The 26,951-nt window shown below is 33.9% G+C and overlaps 6 protein-coding genes across 10 annotated transcripts; 4 read left to right on the top strand and 2 right to left on the bottom strand.

Annotated features, from left to right (window-relative positions):
• On the top strand, nucleotides 1,003-20,014 carry LOC109360434 (60S ribosomal protein L35a-1-like). 3 transcript variants are annotated; one of them, XM_019605337.1, is made up of 5 exons: nucleotides 1,003-1,133; nucleotides 1,388-1,423; nucleotides 1,582-1,810; nucleotides 1,894-1,936; nucleotides 20,002-20,014. In XM_019605337.1, the coding sequence occupies exons 1-4, from the start codon at nucleotides 1,102-1,104 to the stop codon at nucleotides 1,933-1,935; spliced, it is 339 nt and encodes a 112-aa protein (XP_019460882.1). In that variant the 5' UTR covers nucleotides 1,003-1,101; the 3' UTR covers nucleotide 1,936; nucleotides 20,002-20,014. The 3 variants fall into 3 exon arrangements, with proteins under 3 accessions (XP_019460882.1, XP_019460884.1, XP_019460881.1); XM_019605339.1 differs by lacking the exon at nucleotides 20,002-20,014 and adding an exon at nucleotides 2,645-3,052; XM_019605336.1 differs by lacking the exon at nucleotides 20,002-20,014 and adding an exon at nucleotides 3,610-3,800 and having other exon boundaries at nucleotides 1,004-1,133.
• LOC109360432 (probable sugar phosphate/phosphate translocator At3g11320) lies at nucleotides 7,591-10,028 on the top strand. Its single transcript, XM_019605331.1, has 4 exons — nucleotides 7,591-8,031; nucleotides 8,796-8,899; nucleotides 8,996-9,224; nucleotides 9,386-10,028. The coding sequence occupies exons 1-4, from the start codon at nucleotides 7,591-7,593 to the stop codon at nucleotides 9,530-9,532; spliced, it is 921 nt and encodes a 306-aa protein (XP_019460876.1). The 3' UTR covers nucleotides 9,533-10,028.
• On the top strand, nucleotides 10,900-12,303 carry LOC109359625 (glucan endo-1,3-beta-glucosidase 3-like). Its single transcript, XM_019604326.1, has one exon. It carries the CDS (start codon nucleotides 11,152-11,154, stop codon nucleotides 12,301-12,303), a length of 1,152 nt encoding a protein of 383 aa, XP_019459871.1. The 5' UTR covers nucleotides 10,900-11,151.
• On the bottom strand, nucleotides 13,659-16,012 carry LOC109360433 (uncharacterized protein At2g39920). 3 transcript variants are annotated; one of them, XM_019605335.1, is made up of 5 exons: nucleotides 15,979-16,012; nucleotides 15,673-15,829; nucleotides 15,114-15,555; nucleotides 14,549-14,749; nucleotides 13,659-14,098 (listed from the first exon to the last, which is right to left on the bottom strand). In XM_019605335.1, the coding sequence occupies exons 2-5, from the start codon at nucleotides 15,734-15,736 to the stop codon at nucleotides 13,903-13,905; spliced, it is 903 nt and encodes a 300-aa protein (XP_019460880.1). In that variant the 5' UTR covers nucleotides 15,737-15,829; nucleotides 15,979-16,012; the 3' UTR covers nucleotides 13,659-13,902. The 3 variants fall into 3 exon arrangements, with proteins under 3 accessions (XP_019460880.1, XP_019460879.1, XP_019460878.1); XM_019605334.1 differs by having other exon boundaries at nucleotides 13,659-13,838; nucleotides 13,882-14,098; nucleotides 15,673-15,984; XM_019605333.1 differs by having other exon boundaries at nucleotides 15,673-15,984.
• Nucleotides 17,816-22,348, bottom strand: LOC109360431 (adenylosuccinate lyase-like). The gene is made up of 10 exons (XM_019605330.1): nucleotides 22,277-22,348; nucleotides 21,873-22,228; nucleotides 21,436-21,651; nucleotides 21,170-21,352; nucleotides 20,677-20,898; nucleotides 20,276-20,392; nucleotides 20,037-20,180; nucleotides 19,204-19,305; nucleotides 18,861-18,929; nucleotides 17,816-18,299 (listed from the first exon to the last, which is right to left on the bottom strand). The coding sequence occupies exons 2-10, from the start codon at nucleotides 22,200-22,202 to the stop codon at nucleotides 18,087-18,089; spliced, it is 1,596 nt and encodes a 531-aa protein (XP_019460875.1). The 5' UTR covers nucleotides 22,203-22,228; nucleotides 22,277-22,348; the 3' UTR covers nucleotides 17,816-18,086.
• LOC109359422 (laccase-4-like) lies at nucleotides 24,064-26,889 on the top strand. Its single transcript, XM_019604080.1, has 6 exons — nucleotides 24,064-24,365; nucleotides 24,663-24,814; nucleotides 24,899-25,143; nucleotides 25,232-25,360; nucleotides 25,586-26,506; nucleotides 26,726-26,889. Exons 1-6 carry the CDS (start codon nucleotides 24,273-24,275, stop codon nucleotides 26,854-26,856), a joined length of 1,671 nt encoding a protein of 556 aa, XP_019459625.1. The 5' UTR covers nucleotides 24,064-24,272; the 3' UTR covers nucleotides 26,857-26,889.

Raw genomic sequence — 26,951 nt, 5'->3', positions numbered from 1 at the left:
AGTTTATATATAATAGATAAACTTTTCATATTAGAAGATTTACATGTGTATTCGGTTATATACTCTTTGCATTCTAATTGATGAGCGTGCTCATTTCCATTTATGACTATGTCACAATGGTAAACGGTAAACGTGATTTTGCAACACTGGCTAACATCATTAAGTACTCTTCCTCAAGAAAGGGAGGCTGGTGGTGTTGATAACCGCTGAAGCTCCTCCTCATGATAAGTTTTTAAAGCATGGGAGGCTTCATCAAATCAAATAGTTTCTTTATTTCTTTAGATTAAAACATAAGTAATGAAATATGGAAGACGTACCAAGGTATTAGATAACTGAGTTTTTAAAGAATAATTTCATGGATTCAATTCCTACACAAAACGTTGTTGGTGTGAGATCTTGTTCGATTCCCAAGGTCAATGGTCCGATTCTTGGAAGTGATACTTGTTGGGAGGACAATCAGGAATTTGAAAAGAGATTAGTTTCTTATTAAAAAATATGAATAATATATTTGGTAATACCAAAAAAAATTCCTACTATGCATATGAATTAATTTTTATTATTTGGTGGTTAAAGATAAAAGATTAAATAAATAAAAAAATTATGAATTGATAATATAAGATTTTTTACACTTTTATCATTAAAATTTAATTTTCATTGATTTTTTTAAATATAAATAATATAAATAAATGATAAATAATCATGTATAAATTTACATACTCTTAAATAAAAGAAAAAAATGGTATTACAAACTAGAAGGGTGTGTATTAATGTCACAAAGCTAGTTGGCAAGTGCAATTACCACTAAAAATGAAATCTTAAATAATTTGATAATTTAAAGTAAATCCTAAAATAAGATAAACGGTGCATAATAATCAAAGTTTGCTAAATGTTTTATTGTAATGTCCACAATTTTCCTTGACAAAAATATTGTTTCAATCAGTTTTGTAAGGGAAGCCCATGTTATTGGGCCTTCAGTTCAGTCCAATCAAACCTAGGTTTTGCTATGTTTATAAGAACCGTGGAAGTTAATCAATGTTACGTGAGTGGTGGTGCCGCCGAAGCTGTGGGTGTGTGTAGTTTCTGCATCCATCAACAACCAAAATGGTTAAGGGTAGACAAGGAGAGCGTGTCAGGTATCACTTCTAATTCATTTTTCAATTTGTGTCTCCCATTTTCACTTCATTTTAGGTTTAGTGAATGCTTCAATCTTTGTGTATTTTTATGCACGCGTTAATGTTCTCTTCAGAGAATTTGATATGCATTGTAGCTAGTTTGTCTGACTAAGTAATCAACCATTTCGGCATTAAGTTATTCACTTATATGGCAGATTTTGTTGTTCAATATTTGCTAATTAGTTGTCATTTTTTAATGTATTTTTGTGTACCAGACTTTATGTCAGAGGAACAATCCTTGGATACAAGAGGTACATGTTTTTTCTTTGATTAATTTCAAAGATGTCGTTTTTATTTCGACATTATATTCAAAGATGTCTTTTTTACGATGAAGTTTGCCCAACATCAGATTTGGGATTAGTTAGTTTTAATGTAGTTGTGCTAAGAAGTTGGTAGTGTTGTTGTTCAGGTCCAAGTCAAATCAATACCCAAACACTTCTTTGCTCCAGATTGAGGGAGTAAACACCAAGGAAGAGGTTGCATGGTATGCCGGGAAGCGCCTGGCATACATTTACAAAGCCAAGGTTAAGACCAATGGAAGCCACTATCGCTGTATTTGGGGTAGGGTTACCAGGTCTCATGGTAACAGCGGCATTGTTCGTGCCAAGTTCAAGTCCAACCTGCCACCTAAATCAATGGTAATTTCTGTCAATAGAAATGATCAATTTATTGGCTAACTTTTGTATTGTTTTCTGAGTGTTGAGTTTTTAAACATTTGCAGGGATCCAGGGTTAGAGTCTTTCTGTATCCAAGCAACATTTAAGGTACTTATACCATATTATTGATACTCCTGTCCTTTCTTCATACATTATCAGATGTTGTAGTATTATGCTTCTCGGTAAACTGTATCTTCTGTTATAGTTTGTGTTGATATGCCATTCATGTTTTCTTGTTTCAATGATTGAACTTGAGACAGGAAATTGCACATAGTTCTTCTTGGGAACCTAGTTTATCAAAAGCAATTCCCAGGATTTTATTTGTGCTTATAGCAAGTCATAAGCCTCTCTGCTTGAGTCTTCTCCTTTATTCATGAAGATGTGCTCCAATGTTCTTGGCTTACAGTGTAGTTCTCTTGAAATGAACTTCCAAGTGCTGATAATGTTAGGTCCTGCATTGTTTTATCTATATGAAATTCTGTTGGTTTTGTACATTGTTGTTTTCTCAAATGATATCTGGCTCCATTCATTTGGTTATAACAGTAATCCACCCCTTTGACTCCATGTTTGTGCTCTGTTTTTGTTGGGTATCTATTATTACAAAAGAGAAAATAATTCCCAGGATTTTATTTGTGCGTATAGCAAGTGACAAGTCTCTTTGTGTGAGCCCTCTCCTTTATCCATCATGTGCTCTGATGTTATTGCCTTAAAGTTTTTTAATTTTCTAAACAATTGATTGGTATTGAGTTTCTAGGAAATCTGTCACCGGTATTTGATGATCCTATAAACCCTCCTATTGTTCTATACCTTTTGTAAGTTGATGTCTGTTTGCAAATGCATATTTCATGTGCAGATGATTTTAGACCCTCCTATTGCTCTATCTTGTTTGAACTTATGTTGGTATTGTAGATTGTCATTTTTCTTAGATGATTGGATGCTCTGTTCATGTGATGAAAACAGTAATCCGGTTTCCTCCTCCAACTAGGTTGTCTGTTTTCTATCTTTCATGTTTTCTAATTTCAAGTACTTAAAATGATCCATTTATCTCTCTTTTGAAAAAGGAAATCATACATTCACACATTGTTCTTCTTGGGAACCTAATTTTACAAAAAAATAAACAATTCCTAAGATTTTATTTGTGTGTATAGCAAGTCATAAACCTATCTGCTTGAGCCTTCTTCTTTCTCCATGAAGTTGTGCTCCAATGTAATTGGCTTACAGTTTTTTCTCCCCTTTATTGAAATTGGCATGGTTCAGATTAGAGGCAACCTATCATTATCACCTGCACCTTGCATTTTTATCTACCTGTAGATTGATATTTTTACAAATATACTAATTTAGTTCAATGCCTTGTTTCACATTTATTTTTTAACTGCCCTAAAAATTATTAGCAATGTTTTGTTAATTCATGTCATCCTAGTGATACTAAAATTTCTGTTTCGTTCAGTTCATTATAATAATTGTAATTTGTTTTCGGGAATGGTTAAGACTTAAGACTAAAAAGACTGTAAAAAGATAAGTTTGTGTAATTATATCAGTAAGTGGCGCCTTTAAAGAAGTAAGAGTATTTCCTGGTTTAATAAAACTTTCCTTTATTATTTAAGGGCAATGATTAGCAAAAACCAACTAAAATTTATGTACGACATTCTAATTTTGTTGGCTCCTGTTCCCAATTAGTGAAGTACTAATGTATAATCACAATGCTTTTATTTTATGCTACTTTGTTAAATTGTCCATGAAGTTTCCTATATTTACTCTGTATTTTCTTTTTATCTTCGCAGATTCTAATTGCTCGTAGGTGCCCATAGAGTTTATCCATTTGTAGAAGGATTGTTCAAGTTGAATTTTGATGTACTTGGTAACTCTTGAGAAGAATAGTTTCTTGTTTAGGATGGTGAATGAACTGCATGTTTTATCTTCATTCTCACTGCTATGTATTAACGTGGATTTTAAGTCTCATTTTTTCAGAAAATGGTTTTTGTCCCCTTCATTGTACCTTATGACCAGTTTGGTGTCCCTACCTTAAATTGGAAGTAAATTTTTATGTCGACCATCGTACGAAGTGAGTTTATAAAGTCAGTTTTCATCTCCAATTAAAAGAAACTTAATTCTCTCAATTAATTGTTTTCACCCGGTCAATTAATTTAACTCTAATTTTCCAATCAGACTTCGAAGATTATTACTTATAGTTATATCAATGTCTAATTATCTATATCTTGGAGTTATGAAATTCTCGCTGTGACAAATAGTAATGATGTGTTTTGTTGAAGAGGGAAAAAATGGGTTAGTATGAGTTTGCATTATATACCCTCAATGGTTAAACATCAATAACTATTCGAAAAAAGTAATAGGTAATATAAGTGAATATTTTATTGATGTATTGTGTCTATTATAAATCTTCATAGATATTATGTTAATAAAAAGATATACGTATCATGTACTTTAATGATTGCAAAAAGTAACTACGGCGTTTGAAAATAAAGTTTAGCATGTCCAATAGATAACTTGGAAAACATAAAGTTGGATCAAAGAGAATCAGAGAAGACGCGTTCTAAGTTGACAGTAGAACCCACGAAGGTAGTATAGTCATGCTCGAATATTTCAGATCCATGATTGAGTAGCAAATTAAAAATCTGAAATTAAACACATCCCTTTTAAAAAACCAACTCTAACTCCTATGAAACTTTATTTGAGCAATAAGGAAGGCGAAATCTGACTTATCTTCACAGAATTTCAGGACTACATGACCAAATCAAAGTGTACATGCATGTTCCTTGGCTCAATACATACAATCGTGTTGACATGTTATCGATGGATAAATAGAAATCTCTAAAAGAATTTTTCTATATTTTAATAAATATAATGCTTTTATACGTACTTTTTAGTGGTGTTTGGGAGTGCGGCACAGCATATACCCTTCTGGCCCTTTCCCACTATATGTAAGACTTTTCCAAACATTGACTTAGCCTAAACTTAGAGTACTAAGCTATCTTCAGTTCTATGTACAAAAATAAAGGACTATAAAAAGTCTGTACATTAAATTAAATACAAGCAATGAAAATAAGAAAATGAGAAAAAAATCAGTTTCTCTGTAAAATTGTATTAGAAATTATTCCAACAATCTTTTTATTTCATTTTGCTTAATATTTGTGAGACAAGTGGTCAGAAAGCATCTACTTGTACACGTGATGAAACCTCTACTCTTCAACTTGCTCATTAAGTATGTATTTAATTGAATATTGATATGTTAAAAGGAAAATGAAGCGCAAAGTGAGCATTTTTTTAAGTTTCACGTGTTACGGAAGCAAACAAAATAAGAAGATCCGAATCGCTCTGTTTAGGTAAACTGTAAATTTTCAAAAGCTCCATAAAAAAATGTTTTGGTTGAAGATAATTAGTTGCATCTCTGCCAAACTATGCTGCATTTAATAATAACGATATAAATCCAATTAAAACTTGTCATTTTTATTTTTAAAAAAGCTTATGTAAATATTCTGCATTAGAGGGAGATTAATACTAATAGCTCTCTTTATTACAAGAAAAGCTGGTGAAATATGCAGATCCAAGTTTCTCTGTTTTTTGGAAGACAGAGGTGCACTCCATTATGAAGAAAACATAATCAAATCAGGACACGTGTCCCAATGTAGAATATGAAACAAATTCTTGTATGTAGAATATGAATCAATTCTTTCCACCTTGGTTGGTTGTGCCCCACTATATACACATAGTAATAACAATACTAAGAATATTTTATTTAAAATAAGTATATATTATATTAAATTAAATCTAGGCTTGAGTTCGGACAAAAATTGATCCATAAGATATTTAGGGTCAGTTTAAGTTCGGATTCATGGTAAGTCCAAATACAAAAAAATAACTCAATTAACATTTAATGTTAGGTAAGTGAGAAGTATTACCCGACCCAACCCTATCCACACCCACTCTTAACTAATATTAAAAAAAAAAATCTAAAACAATGAATTTAATTGAGATTTTTTTTATTAAAAATAGACATAATTAAGCTTAAACAAAATGACCTTTTGGCTAGATCTATTAATCAAAAATAAGTTATTACCTTACTTTGGCTATAAACAATCATTTGAAAAAACCTCTTATACTATTGATTTGACAAGTCAATAAATGACTTAAGAGTGAAAAACCAGGGGCTTTAAATCCCTTTTACACTTATCACTCACTTGTTAAACTAATTTTAGTAAATATTTATTAATTTAATCAATTAACTTTTCACTCACATGTTTTATACCCATTATTACCTTTTAATTAGGTGTTGACTTTTTAAACAATTTTAATTTTACCAAACATGAACTTAACTCTTTTTTTGGACCTGAGATTTTGTTAATGGGGTGAATTTTTACTTAAGTCGGATAGACCAGTGCCATGTGTGCGAGGATCGGTATTATATGTCAAATTTAATGATGTACTTGTATACCAATCTTATCTCTATTTTGATAAGTCTAACTTATTATAAGAAATAATTTAATGGCAACTTTATATGAATTGGCAATTGTCAATCAATTTATGAACAAAACTTATCACTGATATGCTTTTAGCCCCACAACTTCTAATTTAAGTCTTAATTTGTCATTCTCCACGTGATTTGGCTTGTAGCAATAAGCTAACTTGTTAAAACAAAAAACAAAGCCTATTTCTATTTCACCATCTAAACTAAATTATAATTAAGCTTGAAATTGTTCAAATAGGCAGTTAAAAAAATGGTATCTAAAGTTCTAACCATAGTATCTAAAGTTCTAACCATAGTATCTAAAGTCTCCTCCAAATTCATCCAATATATATTCATCAAAATCCTAATCCTGATATATCCAATTCATCTAATGACATCTAATATCAAACTTATTCCCAAGATTTTGTTAGAACTTATATACATAAGAAAATTCCAACTCAAAAAACTAGTCTCTTATAATTTAAGCAATGTTGTGAAACCTGATCCCAGATGTCAAACCGGGAGAGGTCCTATATTAAATTCAACCGGTTTAAACAGTTAAACCGTCTGGTCTGATTGAGTGATTCCGTACATAATTAGTAATTTTTATCTATAAATATATAATTATATATAAATGTAAAACTTTATATGATTAATAATTGTGTATAATTATATTGAAGTAATACATCTTCGTCCTTTTTCTTATTTTTAAGTGAGCCGTCCGGTTTACTTCTCGGGTTAATCCGGTTTAATCGAGTTTAACACGGTCAGACTAGATTTTCCACAGTTCAAAACGGTTTAACTCTCATTCGATTAAGACTTCAAATCAGAACCATTTTCAAGTTCGATCAACAATCAGACTGGTCAGACCATCCGATCGGATTCTAACAACACTAAATTTAAGTACAAAATTGAATTTGTTTTCATAATTTTCTAAAAATGTTTTTACCTAATATTTATTCTTTATTAGCATTGATCCACATGATTTTTATATATTTTATTTAAAACGAATGAATATATAAATAAGTAAAGAAAGTGCAGGAAACGAAGGAAGGAGGCAAGTCCCTGTTTCCATTAACGCGTTTTCCTTCCTCTTCTTCCATTATTCCTCTCTCTCTAACTTTTCATTCCCATAATTCCTCTCTTTTTGTTTTCTCCCTTTCACTTACCTACCATGATATCAGTTTCTCAGATCCATGGATCAACAACCCCAACCTATTTACCATTTTAACCTCACAACACTCTGATCCATCTCTTCAGATCCATCAATTACAACCTCAATACCCTTACACCTTTGAAAATGAAGGGTAAAAGTCGTTTATTCACGATCGGGTTAGTTTCGTCATGGTACTCCTCAAACATTGGGGTACTTCTCTTAAACAAGTACCTTCTAAGCAATTACGGTTTCAAGTATCCAATATTCCTAACCATGTGTCACATGACCGCGTGTTCTCTTCTCAGCTACGTTGCAATTGCGTGGCTCAAAATGGTTCCGTTACAAACCATTCGATCAAGGGTTCAGTTCTTAAAGATCTCAGCACTTAGTCTCATATTTTGTGTTTCCGTCGTTTTTGGTAACATATCGCTACGCTATCTACCTGTGTCGTTTAACCAAGCTATTGGTGCAACCACACCGTTCTTCACTGCTGTGTTCGCTTATCTTATTACGCTTAAGAGAGAGGCTTGGCTTACCTATTTCACTCTTGTTCCGGTTGTCACTGGTGTCGTTATTGCTAGCGGGGTAAATTGATTAAACCTTCATTTTTATGTTCTTACTTTTTTATTTATTTCTGCTATTTGGTTTTTGTTTATTTATCTTGAATTTTGAAATTTACAAAATAGGTAAAACCCCTGCAACTTGACTCATATGGTAAATCACTATATATATGGGATCAAGGAAATTAGATATGTTTTTAGATTTAACTTTCTAATTCTTTGTTGTGTACTTGTGTTTGTTAATATGGTGATGCACTGTCCAATTACAAGTTGAAGCTCGTTTTGTTCATGTTGTGTAGTACATTCTTTGTTGTCGTTAGATTTAGGTAGTGTTTTGTAGACAGGCTAGAAGGATAAAACAGAACAGAACAAAATATACTATTTATGTTTGAGTGTTTTGTAAACAGATCAAGATACAAGGGTTAAAAAGTGTGGCATTTTGACACTCTTTTCTCTTCTGTCCTGCCCTGTTAGCAACACCATCTTATATGGTATCGCTGGTTAAGAAATCCAAAGTTTGAGTTTTAAATTTTTCAATAGTTGGTCTATGTTATTTTTGTTTGATTTATGTAGTTGATCTCAACTACGAGTAATGGAATTATATGCTTTTAGTTGCTGCCTAATCAAAGTCAAGTTTTGCTGAGAGGCAGCTTTGTAACTTTTTAATTTCTAATTTAAGTAGCAGTAGATCTTTCTTCTCTTATGTATGCTTTAAGTGATATTGATCGATACAAACATAAAAAAGTACTCTATGGCTTCTTATATATGCTTGTTTCCCTTTGCCTATAGGGTGAACCTAGCTTCCATTTATTTGGGTTCATAGTATGTGTAGCGGCTACTGCTGCACGGGCCCTGAAATCAGTGTTGCAAGGAATTTTGCTTTCTTCTGAAGGGTATGGATGAGTAGTATTCTATTTATCTCTGTACTTTGTTTTGTTTACAGTTTATATATTATATGGGTATTGACATCCTTTCTTATTGTGTATTAGAGAGAAGCTGAATTCTATGAACCTTCTCCTTTACATGGCTCCAATGGCTGTTGTTTTCCTTCTTCCCGCTACACTTATAATGGAAGAAAATGTGGTTGGTATTACACTGGCTCTAGCCAGAGATGACATGAAGATCGTTTGGTATCTTCTATTCAATTCGACGCTTGCATATTTTGTCAACCTGACCAACTTTTTGGTCACAAAACATACCAGTGCTCTTACACTTCAGGTATGTCCAACACTCCAACTTATTAAGAGTAAAATCTTCAAATAAGAAGATAGATCAGTTGCAAGATGTTATTTTTTTCCTCTGGTCTAGTATTCTATATTTGTTTAAAGTAATTTGTGTAAATACTACATAACAACTAATCTGAGAATTGGCTCATTCAGGTGCTTGGGAATGCTAAAGGGGCTGTAGCAGTTGTAGTTTCAATCTTGATATTTAGAAACCCAGTGTCGGTCACTGGAATGATGGGTTATGCCCTTACAGTCCTCGGAGTTATACTTTACAGCGAAGCTAAAAAAAGAAGCAAGTGATATTGATACTTCATTCTTAGGAAATCAGCAGTCAATTCCCTATATTTTTGTTTTCTACACTATGCGGACAACCTTAAGGTTCCATGAGGCAAATTTGTTAGCATGCTTGTGATCAGAATGTGGAGGATTCCGAATATATACAATTTTTTTGGCCAAACATGGAAAGCCCCATTCATCAGGTTCCACTTTGTACTAGAAATTGTGCAGAAATAGCTCCCCGGTAGAAACTTCCAATAAGTGAATCACCACTCTACTATACCCATGCTGCTATTATTGAGGAATGTCTTTTAATCATTTATTCTTTCAAAAAAGAGTTCTAGTATTGGATCTCCACTCATTTGTTCACATTACTTACAGTTGCTATTGATGATAAATTCAAATTTTGGCCAAGAGAAATTTGTATTACCCACAAAAAGAGAAGTTTAGTTTTGTGGTTTGAGACATTTGCCACTCAAAAATATAAAAAGTATAATCACAGTAATTATTTATAATGTCATGTAACTATGTTCCTTTATTTTTCTTGTTTCCCTCGGTAACCTTTTTATCACGAACAAAGTTGGGTAAGTGAAGTGGAAAACACTTTATCTTTGTTATCCACACCATATACATGAACTAACGAGAATGGTTTTATCCACTTCTTTTTCTTGTTTTACGGCCTCCATGAATGAGCGTAGCTAGTTTTAATATGCATGGTGATAATTATCAAGTAAAAGATACGAGGCACCTTGCATTCATTTTAGAATTGCAGCACCTGGAATTTGTGTTCCAATAGGTTTTCCAGATGAAAATGCACATGAAATCATGTTCCACATGAAAAGGGACACTGAATGTTGCATTCAACAAATATAAGAGTGACCCAATATATGAGGCAAACAAACGTATCATTGTTACTTACCCAACAATGATTTATTTTGGAGGTTGTTAATTTATATTTGTGGAAAGGAGGGAGTACTTTCATTTTCATTAATATACAAATGCACTTCTATTGACTTGTGATGATTAGGAGTAGTTTGCGTCATTGGCTAGAATCAAGATCTCATGTTTCCATTAGTTAGTGTCCCAATTAAAGGCACATAAATACCATATCGTATACCAGGGAAAAGTATACAATGTAATACACATTTTTTTCTTTAAATATTTGAAAAGTATTTATTCGCAATGTATTGGTGTAACGGTTTGCAAACAGGCAAAACAACTCTGCGTTTTGGTTCGTAACTGGGGTTTCCCGCCTTTTGTATTGATTGTGAAAAAACAGGCGAAAGAACAATCTTCTCCACTAAGGAGAGACAAACACAACATATAATGACACTTTTATCATTTTATTTATTATGAAATTACTTTTTTACCATTGAAAATATGAAATAAAACCCCATGAATCTCATCAAGAAGGCTTGGAAGGAAGTACATAAATCATTCACGATTCCATGCATTGCGTACTCTATTCATTCATAATTAGGTAGTAGAAAGTAGTGAACTACTCAATGATGCACCAAGCCAGAGTAATCAAAATAGCCCTGCATTCAAAAATTGACGTATAACTAATTTACCCGCTCAAACGTCTTACACTGCTTTCTCTTCCTTCATCTCTCTCTTCGTAACTGATTCTTGCAGCACGACAGATGCAGCAACCACTCACCACCATGTGCATTATCTTTCTCTTCCTCACTCTTTCCCTTTCTCTTCTGCCAACCACCACCACCACAACCACCATCGGCGTCACATACTCCACACCACCACCATCATCACCATCCCCACCTCCACCACCAGACTGTATCTCCACCGCCATGACCACCCTCAACCTCCACTCCCTCCGCCTCGACGACCCTGACCCTTCCGTAATTCGCACCTTCCTCTACACCAACACAACCCTCTTCCTCACCCTCCCTAACTACATGGTCTCCCAAATCGCCACCAACCGCACCATCGCCCTCGCGTGGCTCTACTCTCACGTCGTCCCCTTCTATCCACGTGTCAATATCACAACCATCTCCGTCGGCAACGCTTTTCTTGACTCCTACCCCGAACACTTCTCCGACCTCCTTCCCGCCATCACCAACCTCCACCTCTCCCTTCGCAACGACCTCGGAATCCGTCACATCCAAATCTCCACCACCTTCTCCTTCGTCTCCGCCATCTCCTCTCCCTTTCCTCCTTCCTCCGCCGTCTTCCAGGAACCTCCTGGAGCCACCAACAGCTTCTTCGGTTCCTTGCTCCAGTTCCTGCAAGAAACCAATTCCTCCTTCTTGATCAACATCTACCCTTACAATCTCTACCGCCTCAGGCCCGAGATCCCTCTCGGCCTCGCGTTGTTTCAAGATCACGCGTTCAATTTCAGAGACGATCTCCTCACCGGAGTTCGCTACCGGAATCTGTTCGACATGATGGTTGACGCTGTTGTCAGTGCTATGGCGGTCGAAGGTTACGAAACTATACCGATCGTCGTGGCGGAGACAGGGTGGCCGAGTGGCAGCGCCAACGGGAACGAAGTTGATGCGAATCCAGGTTACGCCGAGATTTACCTTGAGGGTTTAGTGAAGCACCTTGCGTCAAGGACAGGGACGCCATTGTTGAAAGATGGAGTTCGTGAGGTTTATGTGTATGAGATGTTTGATAAGGAAGCGAAGGAAGTTCGTGATTGGGGATTGCTTTACCCTAATGGCACTATGAAGTATGATATTGATTTCTCTGGAACGTCGTCGTTTAGAGGTGTGTCAGCTACACTGTTTTTGCTTTTGGTTTTGTGGCTTTATCAGCTAGAATTAATTGGATGAATGGGACTGTGTCAGTTCTGGTATATAGTATATTCTGTTAGGTTTTGATTCCACTTTGTTAGATGCTATTGATTTGGATAGTTAGTTAGGTTGAGTGATTTCTTTGATTCAGACTTAGATCAATAGCTTTATTCTACTCTGTAATCAGGTTGATATGATGATGCTGTTAAGTGTGATCTTATTATACTATTAAAAAAGTTTGAATGTTCTGTAGAGACTTTTTTGTCAATTTTATTCAGCTGTGTAATGAGATCATGTATATCTCAATGAAATACCGATTCAGATTCTTATGTTTTGTGATAAGTGTTAAGTTATATGAGTTTAAGTGCAAGAGCAATACAAAAATTGAAATTATATGCTCTGTACCAACAACCTTCCTCATTTGCACCTTTTTTTTTGGGAATGAATTTGTTTGCACATTCTGTCAACTTGAGCTTTTGCATCTGGTGGCCTCTGCTTGTGGCTTCAAATTTTCATTTTATAAGACATGCCGTGGTCCAAAATGATACTGATTTGTATTAACTACTTTGGTCAAGAAAAAAATATTTTTCTATAGAGATATATTTTCTGATTCTTTTTGTTGTATAATTAATGGATTGGAAAGTGTACAGTAATTAATGATGAACTCAACTCAACATATAAGATAATTGAAGTTAACTTATTTGAAAAATTATGAATGTTTGGGTTTGGGGTCTAAAGCATAGTCTGTATTCGATCTGTTGTGTTCTGTTTTAGGCCCACGGAAATCCAATAACTAATGAGTTGTCATCTTGTACTTTATAGATGACAAAATATAATCGATTTTGTTTGCTCCGGGCATAGAAGTCATAAAGTATAATAGATGAAAGTTTTTTAAAATCAAAAGGGAAGAAGAAACGTTGTACATTTAAGTTAGCATTGGCTAGTGGTCAGTTTTTTTATTCATTTAATAAAGGATAGCAATTTAGACATGCTTACTTGCTTAGGAGTTAGGACCATGGTTACCTGCTATTCAGTATGAGTGTGGTTGATTTGGCAGTTGCTCACATTTTATATTAATTTTGCTGAGTTTTTTTCATGATGAACACTATAAGTGAGATACATTATGGTGAATTCCGTAAGTGATAGATAAGAAAATTATGTGACAAGTCCAATTCATGGTGCATCATTTCTGAAGATCAGGTTGTTGTTTTCTTTCCACTCTTGTTTCTGACATGTTGCTATTCCAAAGTTTGTAGCAATTCAGCGTTTTTAAGTTACCCTTGATCGTGTTTTTTGATGTGAAATTATGTTTAGTGACCAGTACTTTAACTCTTTTTAAAAAGCAGAACATCAGAAATGCATGTGCATACTACTAGTCAGGAGAATCATAAATGTTATGGCCAAGTGAGGAAGATATATGTTAATGTGCATATGCTTTAAAACTGTTGTCAACTTGTGTTTGGTTAGACATGTAATCGGATATTGATACGATGATGTCCCTGACATGAACAAATTGAGATGCAGAGTATACCAAAAAATTAAGTAGTTGAAAAAGGCAACCATTTATCTTGTAGGATGAAGCTTTTTCTATGTTTTTTTTTTGCGTGGATCCTGTAGAATGAAACTACTATCTAGCATCTACGCTGTCCTTTGCTGCTCAAACTTGTCACATATAGGGGCAGGAAGAAAAAAATTTCTTATCCCTGTATCTGCAACACTTAAAGTATCTATATGGCTGCTTATGATACTTTTTATACGGAAACCCTTGGCCTGTATCACATTCCTTAGCTTAAAAATGCCCTTATTCTCTTTGGTAGGATCTTCATCTTCTGCTCTGCAAAAATACAAATAATTGGCGGAATCAGACGCCGTTCTTACATTTTCTTTTGGTAAAACTAAAGCTTAGTCTTCCCACTGCCCTTTGTTTTGGTGAAGAAGGGGGTTATGTTTTTTGGGTACAGGACCAATTTCAAGCACCAAAATCATCTACAGGATGAGAGATCCAGAATGCAGAAAATGGAACATCCACATATTGGAGAAAAAGTAATTGCAGTGGTGAAGATGCCTATGTTTAATAGCTTCATCTCTAAAACATGTTGGTACACATGTGTAAGAAAAGGCAATTTAAGCACTAATATAATTTGAGAATCCCAGAGTTCAAGCCAGAGAAAGTTTGATCTTTTGAAAGTGAAGTGTGGATATCAGCCAAAAGATCTAAACATTTGAGATATTTTCTAAATACGTGTCCAGATTTATAGATAAGGAACATTATCACAATACCTACCTCATCATCAAGGCAGACCAACCTCTAAATCCAGCAGAGACAAGATGATTGATGGTTCCATTTTTGTGTATTTCAGACTCTCTTGATAACAAAATTATAGGCCATCCACCAGCTTGAAGGTTCATGTATAATCTTAAAACAAACATGCACTTTAAATTATTTGCTTCTAGGATACAATTGCTAATGCTGTCATTTTGAAACCTAAACCAAAGAACACCTTGTCAAATTTGAGGTAACAATGTATGATGATCAGCATCGAGTTTGATGAAGTGCATAAAAGTTTTCAAATGTTCTTAATAATAACTAATGGAGATTGTAGAGTAAGATGTGTAAATTGGTAAACTGATGCAAGTGGCTGAAACAAACCATATATTTAAAAAATATAAAATAAATAAAAATAAGGCACCATATTTAGTTGTCCCCTAATCAAAGCATTTATATATATACAACAACTAAGTCTTAGTCCGACTAGTTGAATATGTATCGAGCAATGTCATAATGTTTATCATGAATTATAACATGTTAGTTCACAAGAGTATCTGATCTGATTACGCGATAAGATTACCTTTGAAACAAATTGAAAGAAGGGGCATTGGGTGGGAAAATGCCATCTATGTCAATCAACACAACATCAAGACCATCATCTGATGGTCTAGAACTGTTGAAGTAATCCTCAACCATATACTTCACTAAATCCAAATCTCTACCATACTGACCTGCTTTGATATACTGTACAGCAAGATCCCTGCATATTTCAGGAATCTGATATCCTTCCAAGTTATTGAGCTCAGCATGCAGAGAATAAACCTTGCAATAACTGTAATCATTTGTATTAGGAAGGTTAACAACTCCAGCATTTCTACTTTGACAAGATTGCAGCATTATTGCCAGTGAAATCAGTAAAGTAGTTAACAAAACCCCGACAGCGACAAGTGCAGAAACCAAGATTGTTGCAGCCAATGAGGGGATGTGGAATCCTGATTCCATAGTATAGTTGCTCCGGATCTCTATGACCATGAAAAAGAAACATCAAAATTATGCTAAAATAATAATTGGAAGGATAACTAAGGCTGAAAAATAAGACAGCTTTAGAGTCATAGAGTGACAAAGCTGAGATCACATACCAGAACCACCTGAGAGGCTTCTTGCAGAATACATCTGCTCCATTTGATGCCCATAAGCAGACATAATTTTCAAGATATATATATAATCTATAAATCATATAATATATTCCAGCTCAAGTAACACCAACGGCTTATTCCCAAAAATCAAAGGGGTATCCTGAAATTTTAGAGAAACGTGGTAATCATTCAAAACATGTTGACTAAAATAGGTAAAATTCAACAGCTAACAAATAAAAGGAAAGCAAGCATGTTGTGAATACTTAGACTAAAATGGTAATTTGGTAAGGCAGAGAGAGAAAAGAGCACCTGTGAAAGACAACAAGCTATGGAGTATAATATGTTAGTTAACTTCTGGTCACATTTTAGTTATTATATTTTTTAATATTTTTAATTTACTAATTAAATGGACATTTATAACACTTTTAGAAATTAAACAAATAATTAACTAAATAAACTCGATTACTTTACATAAATAAGATAATAAAAAATATCCTCATATAAGGAAATATGTTGTCTCTTCACATGCTCCAACTTCTAAAGTTATAACATATATTTAAAATTAACATTTATGTTCTTATATGGAGAAATATTTTATTCTCTTTGGCTCCTATTTTCTCATTCTTCTCACTCTATTTTTTATTAGGGCTATCAGCCTGTATTTCAGAGATTAGAGTTGAAACTCAGAGATGAGTAAGAAAGTCTTTAATATCTTTTCAATGCTGATTAGTTTGGATTAAATATTAATACACTAATTGAGGTATGTTGATTAGTAAAAACACTACACATACCAATTCGCGGTTCCCAACCAAACCATCCATCTCATTTCTATGTTCAAGAATCAAGATATATGGTTGAGGATTAGTTTATGTCCCTTTCTTTAAGGTTGTTGTTTGTGTAGGACTTTCCATGATTAAGCTGCCAGAATGTGAGACCATAAACAATAAAGTCACTCTATGTAAAACCAAAATATGATACAATTATCATAATGATCCAATTTCTAATTTTCTATCTTTCCTTAATATTTTTTAATTTTTACAAAAAAATCATATAATCATATATAACTACCCAAAACATTAATTGCAAATTAAAACTACTTATCTCAAATTAAATTAGACACTCTAATAAAATAAAAAATTCTAATTTAAAGTTGTTGAGTTATTATATGCAACTAAATAAATAATTTTTATATATTAGTAGCTGGTTAATTTTTGGATTTATCCATTTTCATTTGTTTCGCTTCTAACATAAGTTGAAGCAAAATAATTAAACAATATGATATTATTACAATTTATACAATTACTACATCATTTATTATTCATTTGGATTATATATTTTTTTCTTTTTTCTTTAAAGACTTAACCATATGAATGGAGAAAATAAGAATAATAATCATGCATTTTTGTCATAGTAACACACGAAGTTGCATTAAAGACTCAAGTGATACACACACAAAGGCAAAGCCACATGTGAGGCTGGTGTGGGGTTAAGGATAGTGATCTTGATTCCAATCATCATTAACATTTAGTTAAACACTGCACATCAGCATAAAATATCTACATGGATCTTTGCCAAACCTAATAAACAACTCTGTACTATACATTAGGTAAATTTCAAAACATATATCAATAATTTTCAATAAAATCACCAAACAAGAATCTACTATGATCTCTACACTAGCTAATAACCAATACTTGTGGAACACATGCATGACACTGAAAATTGGAAATTTTGTTTGTCACAAATGGCATTTAAAATGCCTTAGATATTTGGAAAAGATAATCCAAGAATTCTTTTATTTGGGTCAATAGTGTGATAACCACAGCAGAAAATGGGGTGTAGATTATACCATCAAACCACATAGTAGATGAAATCCACTATAAGGTTGAAGCAGTCGAAAATATGAGTTCATATATAATTAGTAATTATGTATTATATTATAGTAATGTCTATATATTTTTGGATTGGAATAAAGCTGAATATTAGAGTAGTGTTCTTGGAACAAGGATATTCTCCATTAATAAAAGACAAATACTTGTTTAACCATTTGTTTTGTTTTCCAAGATATTCCAATTTAACCCAGTCTAACCAGAATACTTAGGTCCAAAGCAGTCAAAACTCTTAGATTCAGTTAAGAGCATGCACCAGAGTCGATTGTAATCCAAGTTAGACAGCCCCATCCAAATATCATTGCTGAATACAACACAATTTGCCTATCGGTTACAAAATCCTTCACAACATTCTGTAACTAGAGTTTTTTCCTAATAAAGGATCACATGCATCATTTTTCTCTTCCACAAAAGAAACATTTTATGTAGAAATTTATTCATGGCGAGGGTCCATAGCAAAATTGCGTAGCCGAACAACTCAATAATCATATCGAGCATATTGTTTCAACATCTTGTTTCCAAGATGTTTCATCTACTAACTGCATTTTCCACAGTTCTGGCCAATTCAACTGCTGCTCCAACATAAGTACCAGGTGTTAACTTCAACAGATTCAGCTTTGCTGCTTCTGGAATATCTAATCGTTCGATGAACTCTCTTATGCTCTCTTTCGTAACTGCTCGACCTCTCGTTAATTCTTTTAACTTCTCATAAGGCTCAGGAACACCATATCTTCGCATAACCTAAATAAAGATTTGCAAACGATTAGAGCAGAAAGTTTACGGGGATGACAACAAGCAAAATCAAGAGAGTAGTTTGTTCAAATTGCGTAGAAAAGGAAGAATAGTTAGTTCAGATTCAAACATGATCACATAAATATGCCAGGAAAGAGGCTTGGTTATGCTTGAGAAGCTAATTATAGAATAATAACCCAGACTGAAAGCTAAAATGGACACGATAATTTTCTCTAAGATTAAGTTCATCTTTAAAAAGAATTCTGCAAACATTTGCAGGTTTGCCTTTCCTTATTTTTTCACAGGCGCGAAAATTTAATTGCTTTGAAAACAGCTCGTGCAAGGTTAGTCCACCGAAGAAAATTTAATTGACCACTACAAAACAATATTATCATTGAGCCAAACAATTATATGAATAATTTGCTTATTATGCTTTACCATGTAGACAACAGTATAAAATAAATAAAGCACCACCAGAAAGAATCCATGGTATATACAAGCATTTTATAAATTCAGCATAAAATAAAAACGATTAAGCTAAATTATGTAAAGACGGAAGCAAAAACATACGGTTTGTATTGGTTCAGCTAGCACCTCCCAGCACTGGTTCAAGTCTTCACTCAAGCGAGCTTCATTAACCTAAATTGTAAAATTATCATATTACAAGAAAGCCCAATGTGAAAACAGCCTATCGTCTTTTCTCTAGATTAAAGCTTGAGAAACTTGCTCTGCAGGCATGCAAATAGTCAACGACTGCAACTTTGTATATGCATCCTATTAGATAGACAGGATGCTGTAATGAACCAAAAAGTTGAGGATTTGAGGCAACCAAAATGTATCATCTAACTATTTCTATTACACAAACATAATCATGCACATTCTTAGGGAAAAGCAACATAAATGCGTAGAATACCTGAAGCTTTCCTATTCCTTGAAGTGTGCTTTTGTAGGCAAGAAGAGAATGGCCTATTCCTACACCCATATTTCTTAAGACAGTAGAATCAGTCAAGTCCCTCTGCCAAAAAAAACTAACAAATAAGTATTTCCAAGAGCTACTTATTATCAAACTATCACTGCCATTAAATTATGCAAAAAGATTATAGCTCGGGTAACTCTTTTTAACAGCAGATTCATTTGACTAAATATATATACTTATGTGTGACTCAAGTGAGAACAATTGATTATTATGATAAATGAGAACATTTAATATTGGTCTTTGATCTAAACCAATCTTTTAAGACAACTTGACCGCTACTTAAATAATAGTCTTTAAGTGTTATTTTATTTAGTAGCAAGATATACATTTTGCACCATACAGATTGAGCTTTAGCTTTAAAAATAATAATAGTAATAATAGGAAAGACATATCAAATGCTTGGATACAAAAGACTCAATGTCTATTAGAAAAGCTTTGAAGGCCACGTACAATGAGTTACCCTGCAAGTGCACATATCTTGGTTGAATTTTGTCCATCTACTGCAAACAAGTTCTCTAATCTCTAGCATCTCTACCATGGGGACTACTTTTTAACATATACAACCAATAATCTCATCACTGGTGAAACTACCACATAACCATGTAAGTCAGAGATAGAACATAATTTAGGCGGCACAGGTGCCTCCCCGCCTCAAAGGTCTGACTATCTGCCGTTAATGTATTGTAACACACAAAATTACACTAACCGCTGCTAGAAGACTTAGAGTAATTAAAGAGCTCATAAAACAAAGACAATAAAGTAGGCCTTGCCTGCCAACGTGAAATCGGCAACTTCATGCCTAGATGTGACAGACCTCCATTAGCCACACCTAGATTACCTTCACTGTTTTCAAAATCAATAGGATTCACTTTGTGAGGCATAGTTGATGACCCAATCTCCCCAGCCTTAGTGATCTGCACAAAAGGTTTTGAACATGAAAAAGATTGTTGCTACTCTAAAAGTACAGCGCCAGATTCTCGTAATAGCTATTATACATCAGAAAACTCACCTGCTTAAAGTAACCCAAGGATATATAGCCCCATACATCTCTGTCAAAGTCAAGTAATATATTGTTGAATTGTATCAGGGAATGAAAAAGCTTTGCCATGTAATCATGGGTTTCAATCTGTTAACCAAGTGAAGTGATATAATTAGAAGGATATATAAAGTTACCATCTCATTAACAAATTAGTATGATCACAAACTGCTAGTGACATGCTAACTTTCATTTTGTATGTACTCAAGACATAACTATTAATCTATTATAAACAAATAAATAATAAGAGTTTCACAAGCAATAAACAAAATATTCTGAAACAATGCCTAACTTTACGTATAACAATTAAAACAGCCAAAACCTTAAATAGCATAAAAATAATCAAAACAATAAAAAAAATGGTAACAACATACCTGAGCAACATAAGGATTAAAACTTAATCCAAGAGATTTTACAAACTCTTCTGCAACGTGAGGCCAATTAACATCAGGATATGCAACAACATGCGCATTGTAATTTCCAACTGCACCAGCAAACTTCCCTAATATCTCAACCTGAGATAGGTCCTTCCTTTCCCTACTTAATCTCACAGCAAATATAGCAATTTCCTTTCCCAAAGTTGTTGGTGAAGCTGGCTGGTGAATAACACATAAAAATTGCAAAGTTCAATGAAGGCTGTATAACAATTAAGCAATGAACATATAACAACTAATAAAGTGTAAGTATAAGGGGGAAATGTTATTAAATTGCAAGAGTGTTTAAAAGGGACCCATCTACCATCTTTCATACAGGAGTTCAAAAGTTAAATTGTTTGTCACTGTCTGAAGTGTTTCTAATAGCCCATATTTCAGACTCCCCGATAATACATGATTCTCAGTAAATCAGTTAATACATAAATTAGCTTACCTGTCCATGAGTACGAGAAAGCATCGGGACATGAGCATTATCTTTAGCCAACTTGCACAAAGCTTCAATTAAGTTATCCATGACAGGAAAAATGACAGAATTCAATGCATCTTTCAGCATCAAGGCATGGGCAAGGTTATTTATATCCTCAGATGTGCAAGCAAAATGGAAAAATTCAAGCACCTGTTGGAATGGTTTTAGAATGATGTCAAACAGAAGGTAAACTAAAATCACAGAGCACAAAAAAAAACAAAGTGATTATCGACCTTAGCCACTTCTGCGTTGGATTGGCATTTCTGTTTCAAGAAATACTCAACTGCTTTAACATCATGATTTGTCACCTTCTCAATATCTTTTATCTCCAGGGCATCATTCACACTAAAGTCATCAATCAAGCTTTGTAAATAACTTTTAGCATCTTCACTGAAACTTGGAACCTCAATGATTTCAGGAATTTGAGACATCTTCAGCAACCATTTTATCTAACAAGAACAACACACTTAAAAATGGCATTCATAGAGCCATAAAAGCATAGAAACCCAATTAAATCACATAAAAATAAAAACTTTAATAACCATAAGTCCATAATAATGCAATTAAATCCCATTAGGCACACATACAAAAAAAATGAAATAGGAAAGGGGTATTAATAAATAAAAAAGGAATATATAAATAAGTGTGGTTGAGTAAAAGGGTAGGGTACCTCAACAAGAACACGATAGAAGATAAGGCCATATTCACTCATGAAAGGAGTCAATTCCTTAACTTTACCCCAATAGCGACCATCCAATGGGGACAAAGCAGTTAAAGAAGAGAGTTCAAAATCAACAGAATGAGGTTGCAACATGTTGTTGTTGGATTTTTGGGCAGGATGAGAAGATATTTGGTTGGTGCTGATGATGGCTTTGCAAGCACAGGATCTGAGAGAAGGAAAAGGGAAGAAAGTATTGGGTAATGGGTGTGTAGTTGAAGTGTGAAAAATGGTAGTAAAGGTGGGAACTTTAACGGTATTAGAGAGTGCTACGAACTCCATGAATGGCTAGCTTTAGAGGGGACAAGAATGAGAATATACACAACAGAACAAAAATGGAGTTGAGGAAGGCGCACCAAATTTTGCAGCTGGTGCTGTGGAAACTCACTTTGTGTTTCACGCAGTTAGTTCCTCACGATTTTGGTGTTCAGCCCTATTTCCAATATTCTTTTTAAGGTCATTTTCGTAAATTCACCCCAAATGATAGAGAATTAAAAAAAATTCTTATATTGTGTTCTTTATGTTATAATTTTTCGTATTTATTATAATACATAATTTAATGATAGACGAGTTATTGTTATGTTAACGATAATTATTTTGGATTATATTGAAAAATTATTAAGACAAAATAGAAAATTAGAAAATATTTCATAATAATATTTATACCATGTTTTTTATTTATATGTATTATAGATTATAGATATATATGCATATTTCAAAACATAGACATTATCTACATGAAAAAATTAAAACAATTTAATTTTGTCACTATTCGATGTGAGTGAGAGATAGATTGTATTCACAATAAAAAAAATATGGTATAGATATTTGTTGATATGATTTAGCATTCATTGGTCTCTTGCTTTATGTTCTTTGGTCTTAAGGTAGATTGGGATTGACCTACGAGGGAAAATATTTGAAAATGTTATCTATCAATCAACTCAGTATATAACATAGATATCTAGAACATCAGAGACTAATAAGAAAGAGATAGAATGAGAGAATAGGTAAGTAAGAATAAGTAATGAGAGTGAATAAGTATATATATAGTCACCACATAAAGTAGTATGTAGAAAAGTGAGCACGTAAAGTGTGTGTACTGTGTAGAGTGTATTTGGTGAGTTCTTAAAAAATGTGGTGATCAATTTTATTGTTAAAGGGGGAGCTTCAGGAAAGGAACAACTTTTACCACCAAAGGAGCTAAACTTTTGCACACCAAAATTAAACTAGATCTTCTACTGTAATATAAGGTCGAGGTGGATTTAATATCTTTTAAAATTATTAGATCTAAATTAATTTTAAATTTGGACCATTAAAATTATCATCCCATTTGCAAGGTTTGAACTTTCAAATACCATGTTGGGTGATTTGGGTAAATTTGTTCTTGGAGGTCACATAATAATTAGTTAATTATCATGTTTATACAAATAAAAGTGTATTTAAAAGTATAGGAATATGTCTTGTGTCGTTTCTCTAGAGTGTTGATCATCCTTTCGTACAAGAAAACAGTTATAAAGTCCTTACATCTTGCCAAATTTGGTTAACTATGGAGAATAGCAGTGGTAATAAATGAAACTATTCAGTTCCATCTAATTGTTGGAGAGATCGATGTGAAGAATTAAACTTCATTTTACAAGGCCAAAAATGTGACTTATCAACATGTTGACCTGGTCAGGTGGTTTTAATGAAGTATAAAAGCAGCATATCTTTTGACAAAGAATCATAAAAATCACATTGAAAAGATGTGCCATTTGAATCTTTAGTGGGTTGAGATGTTACAAGAGTGTCCATATGTACTCCTCTTAAGCTTTTTAACATTCAAGGTAATGAGGTGTATGACCTGAAAAGTGAAAACCATAGCTCAACCATAAAATTTCATGGTCATGAACATTTGATAGTAGGTCATGCCACAATCTAGTATTGTATATCTTCTGGAGATAGGAGTAAAGCTTCAAAATTATAATATAAAAATACAAAGGAAAAGGATGGGCAATAAAATTAAGAAACATGTTCTTTGTAATGAGAAAAATAAAGTATTTGCAGCTAAGAAGTATTTTTCAACTCTCAAAGGGTTTCTGTCAGCAGAAAATAGCAGAAATGGTTTATATCATAGATCAAAGAGGACTACCTTGTGTAGCATGCAAGAAATCTTGGTAAAAGTTAAAATACATGGTTGCCATTATTCTCACCTACCTTTTGTAAAACGACATAACATCAAATATTGCTCCATTATATAATGTCAAAGTGCTTAGTCATACTATACGTTATTAGCACAATAGCATTCAAAAACAGAAGATTGATAACAAGGGTCATAGAAGAATTCAAGAGACAAAAAAATTGATTGCTGAAAATATGGAGACACGACTAGTGGCACTAGCAATATTAATGGTGGCTCTTACATTTCCTCCTTGTGTTCTGTCCTTGGTGCGTCATTACAAGTTTGATGTAAGTGTAATTTATGTGCTCAACTTTGCAGCTTCTTAACAAGTGACATGACAAAAATTAAGAAAAACAATTTGCATTATGGAACATAAATATATATTAATTGCTGAAAGTACCCTGCAACTCTCATGGTAAAATAATATCATAAATCACTTTGTCATAGGAATTTGATTGAATTTTTTTATATTAACAAAAGGGAGGGGAATAAAAGTTAAATAAGAGTGGAGACACATTGCTATCTAAGAATCCTAATACCTTGTCTATAGCAAAATAAAAGAAAACACAAGTCAATTTTTGCAGGTGGTGTTGAAAAAAACAACTAAGCTTTGCTCAACAAAATCAATAGTCACAATCAATGAAAAGTGCCCAGGGCCAACTCTCCATGCAAGGGAGGGAGATACTGTAATTGTAAGGGTCACCAACCATGTTAAACACAATATTACAATTCATTGGTGAGAACTTTTACTCCTCAAAAAATTACTAGGAACTGAGTGAAAATTCTAACCATAGATCATCATTTTTTTGATTTATGACAGGCATGGAATCAAACAGTTTCGTACCGGTTGGTCTGATGGTCCAGCATATGTCACACAATGTCCTATCCAACCAGGGCAGAGCTATGTATACAACTTCAGCATCACAGGCCAAAGAGGCACTCTTCTCTGGCATGCACATATTACTTGGCTAAGGGCCACAGTATATGGTGCCATTGTCATTTTGCCTAAGAAAGGTGTTTCTTATCCTTTTCCCAAACCTCACAAAGAGAAGATAATCATTGTAGGTAAGTGGTCTGTCATTGATTCAACTATGTTTACTAGGCATGTGTGTACTTTATTCCTTTATAGTATCATTGATTTGTATGTGTTCAGGTGAATGGTGGAAAACAGATGTTGAAGCCATGGTCAATCGAGCCGCAAAATCTGGTCTGGCACCAAACATATCTGATGCCCATACCATCAATGGGCATCCAGGACCAGTTTCTGGTTGCATTTCTAGGGGTACTTCTATAATGGTGTTTCATTTAAGCTTACTAGCTTTTTCTAGCCTTCTATCAATAAGACATTTTTGCCGCTATTGTTAACCACAACCACGAGTGCAATTTAAAACCATGGATATGATATTTTAGCACTTAATACTAGGGGACTAGGGGCACAGATTTTTGTTCCTAGATGCTTCCATTTTATACCATCTATTCTAAAATGTAGTTTTATCAACTGGTGCAGGCTACACTCTGCATGTTAAACATGGCAAGACCTATCTACTGCGTATTGTGAATGCAGCATTGAACGATGAGCTATTCTTCAAAATTGCAGGCCACAAACTGACTGTGGTTGAAGCAGATGCATCGTATGTTAAGCCTTTTGAGACTGACACACTATTTTTGAGTCCAGGCCAAACCACCAATGCCCTTTTAACTGCAAACACTGGTGTTGGAAAATACCGAATAGCAGTTACTCCATTCATGGATGCTCCTATTGGCTTCGACAACTTGACTGCATTTGCTACACTTCGTTACAAGGGCGCACCTCGATATGGTAAAACAATCCTAACAAGCATTCCTCCTCTTAATGCAACTCCAATAACAAGTGCTTTCATTGATTCTCTTAGAAGCCTTAATTCAAATGACTACCCTGCAAGAGTTCCCTTAACCATAGACCACTCTCTTTTCTTTGCCATAACTGTTGGGCTTAACCCATGTGATACATGTGTCTTTGGGAACAAGCTTGTGTCAGCTATTAATAATATCACCTTTGTTTTACCAACCAAAACATCACTTCTTGAAGCACATTACTATAACATCAAAGGTGTTTTCACTGATGATTTCCCTGCAACTCCTCCCATTGTTTTCAATTATACTGGTACTCAACCGGCTAATATACAAACCAATAACGGCACAAAGTTATACAGGTTGAATTTCAATTCAACTGTTCAAATTGTCCTCCAAGGCACTGCAATGATAGCACCAGAAAATCACCCCTTTCATTTGCATGGATTCAATTTCTTTGTTGTTGGGCAAGGGTTAGGGAATTTTGATCCAAAGAAGGATCCTTTAAGCTTTAATCTTGTTGACCCAGTTGAGAGGAACACAGTAGGGGTACCAAATGGAGGATGGACAGCAATTAGATTCAGAGCAGACAACCCAGGTACACTACAATCAAATCATGCATCAACCCTTTTATGATTCTTCAAATACTTGTTACAAAAGTTAACATTTTTCAATCATATGATTCATTACCAATATAACAAATATTTGTAGTATAATCCATTCTAATTAAATTCAATATTTTTTATATACCTCCTTGTCTAAGGACTAAGAAGCATGTTTCTTAATATTTGTTCATAATGATGTGTGAACTATGAAGGTGTTTGGTTTCTGCATTGCCACTTAGAAGTACACACAACATGGGGACTTAAGACAGCATTCTTGGTAGACAATGGAATAGGATCCAATGAGTCACCGATTCCACCTCCCAATGATCTTCCAAAGTGTTAGAGATTGAATTTTGAAACCATAAGAGAAGATGAAGAGCAGTTTGTGAAGTTGTGTTTGTAGCAGAAATTAATAAAAAGTTGCTCTAGAATGCAATC

This window comes from Lupinus angustifolius, chromosome LG11, assembly GCF_001865875.1.
Source record: "Lupinus angustifolius cultivar Tanjil chromosome LG11, LupAngTanjil_v1.0, whole genome shotgun sequence".
Taxonomy (NCBI): Eukaryota; Viridiplantae; Streptophyta; class Magnoliopsida; order Fabales; family Fabaceae; genus Lupinus; species Lupinus angustifolius.
The sequence above is the reverse complement of the archived record's forward strand: the minus strand, read 5'-3'. Positions and strand labels throughout refer to the sequence as shown.

Excerpts from the sequence above, each read along its gene's own strand:
- LOC109359625 (XM_019604326.1), top strand. The coding sequence starts at position 11,152 with ATGCAGCAACCACTCACCACCATGTGCATTATCTTTCTCTTCCTCACT.
- LOC109360434 (XM_019605337.1), top strand. The coding sequence starts at position 1,102 with ATGGTTAAGGGTAGACAAGGAGAGCGTGTCAG. Across the intron at positions 1,134-1,387 it reads AGACAAGGAGAGCGTGTCAG|ACTTTATGTCAGAGGAACAA; the intron begins GTATCACTTCTA and ends TTTGTGTACCAG. Across the intron at positions 1,811-1,893 it reads ACCTGCCACCTAAATCAATG|GGATCCAGGGTTAGAGTCTT; the intron begins GTAATTTCTGTC and ends AAACATTTGCAG.
- LOC109359422 (XM_019604080.1), top strand. The coding sequence starts at position 24,273 with ATGGAGACACGACTAGTGGCACTAGCAATATTAATGGTGGCTCTTACA. Across the intron at positions 24,815-24,898 it reads CACAATATTACAATTCATTG|GCATGGAATCAAACAGTTTC; the intron begins GTGAGAACTTTT and ends GATTTATGACAG. Across the intron at positions 25,361-25,585 it reads TTCTGGTTGCATTTCTAGGG|GCTACACTCTGCATGTTAAA; the intron begins GTACTTCTATAA and ends CAACTGGTGCAG.
- LOC109360432 (XM_019605331.1), top strand. The coding sequence starts at position 7,591 with ATGAAGGGTAAAAGTCGTTTATTCACGATCGGGTTAGTTTCGTCATGG. Across the intron at positions 8,900-8,995 it reads ATTTTGCTTTCTTCTGAAGG|AGAGAAGCTGAATTCTATGA; the intron begins GTATGGATGAGT and ends ATTGTGTATTAG. Across the intron at positions 9,225-9,385 it reads CCAGTGCTCTTACACTTCAG|GTGCTTGGGAATGCTAAAGG; the intron begins GTATGTCCAACA and ends TGGCTCATTCAG.
- LOC109360431 (XM_019605330.1), bottom strand. The coding sequence starts at position 22,202 with ATGGAGTTCGTAGCACTCTCTAATACCGTTAAAGTTCCCACCTTTACT. Across the intron at positions 20,181-20,275 it reads CCTTGGGTTACTTTAAGCAG|ATCACTAAGGCTGGGGAGAT; the intron begins GTGAGTTTTCTG and ends CCTTTTGTGCAG. Across the intron at positions 19,306-20,036 it reads TGCCGATTTCACGTTGGCAG|AGGGACTTGACTGATTCTAC; the intron begins GCAAGGCCTACT and ends TTTTTTTGGCAG.
- LOC109360433 (XM_019605335.1), bottom strand. The coding sequence starts at position 15,736 with ATGTCTGCTTATGGGCATCAAATGGAGCAGATGTATTCTGCAAGAAGC. Across the intron at positions 15,556-15,672 it reads AAGCCTCTCAGGTGGTTCTG|AGATCCGGAGCAACTATACT; the intron begins GTATGTGATCTC and ends TCATGGTCATAG. Across the intron at positions 14,099-14,548 it reads TGGTCTGCCTTGATGATGAG|AGCAGAAGATGAAGATCCTA; the intron begins GTAGGTATTGTG and ends GTATTTTTGCAG.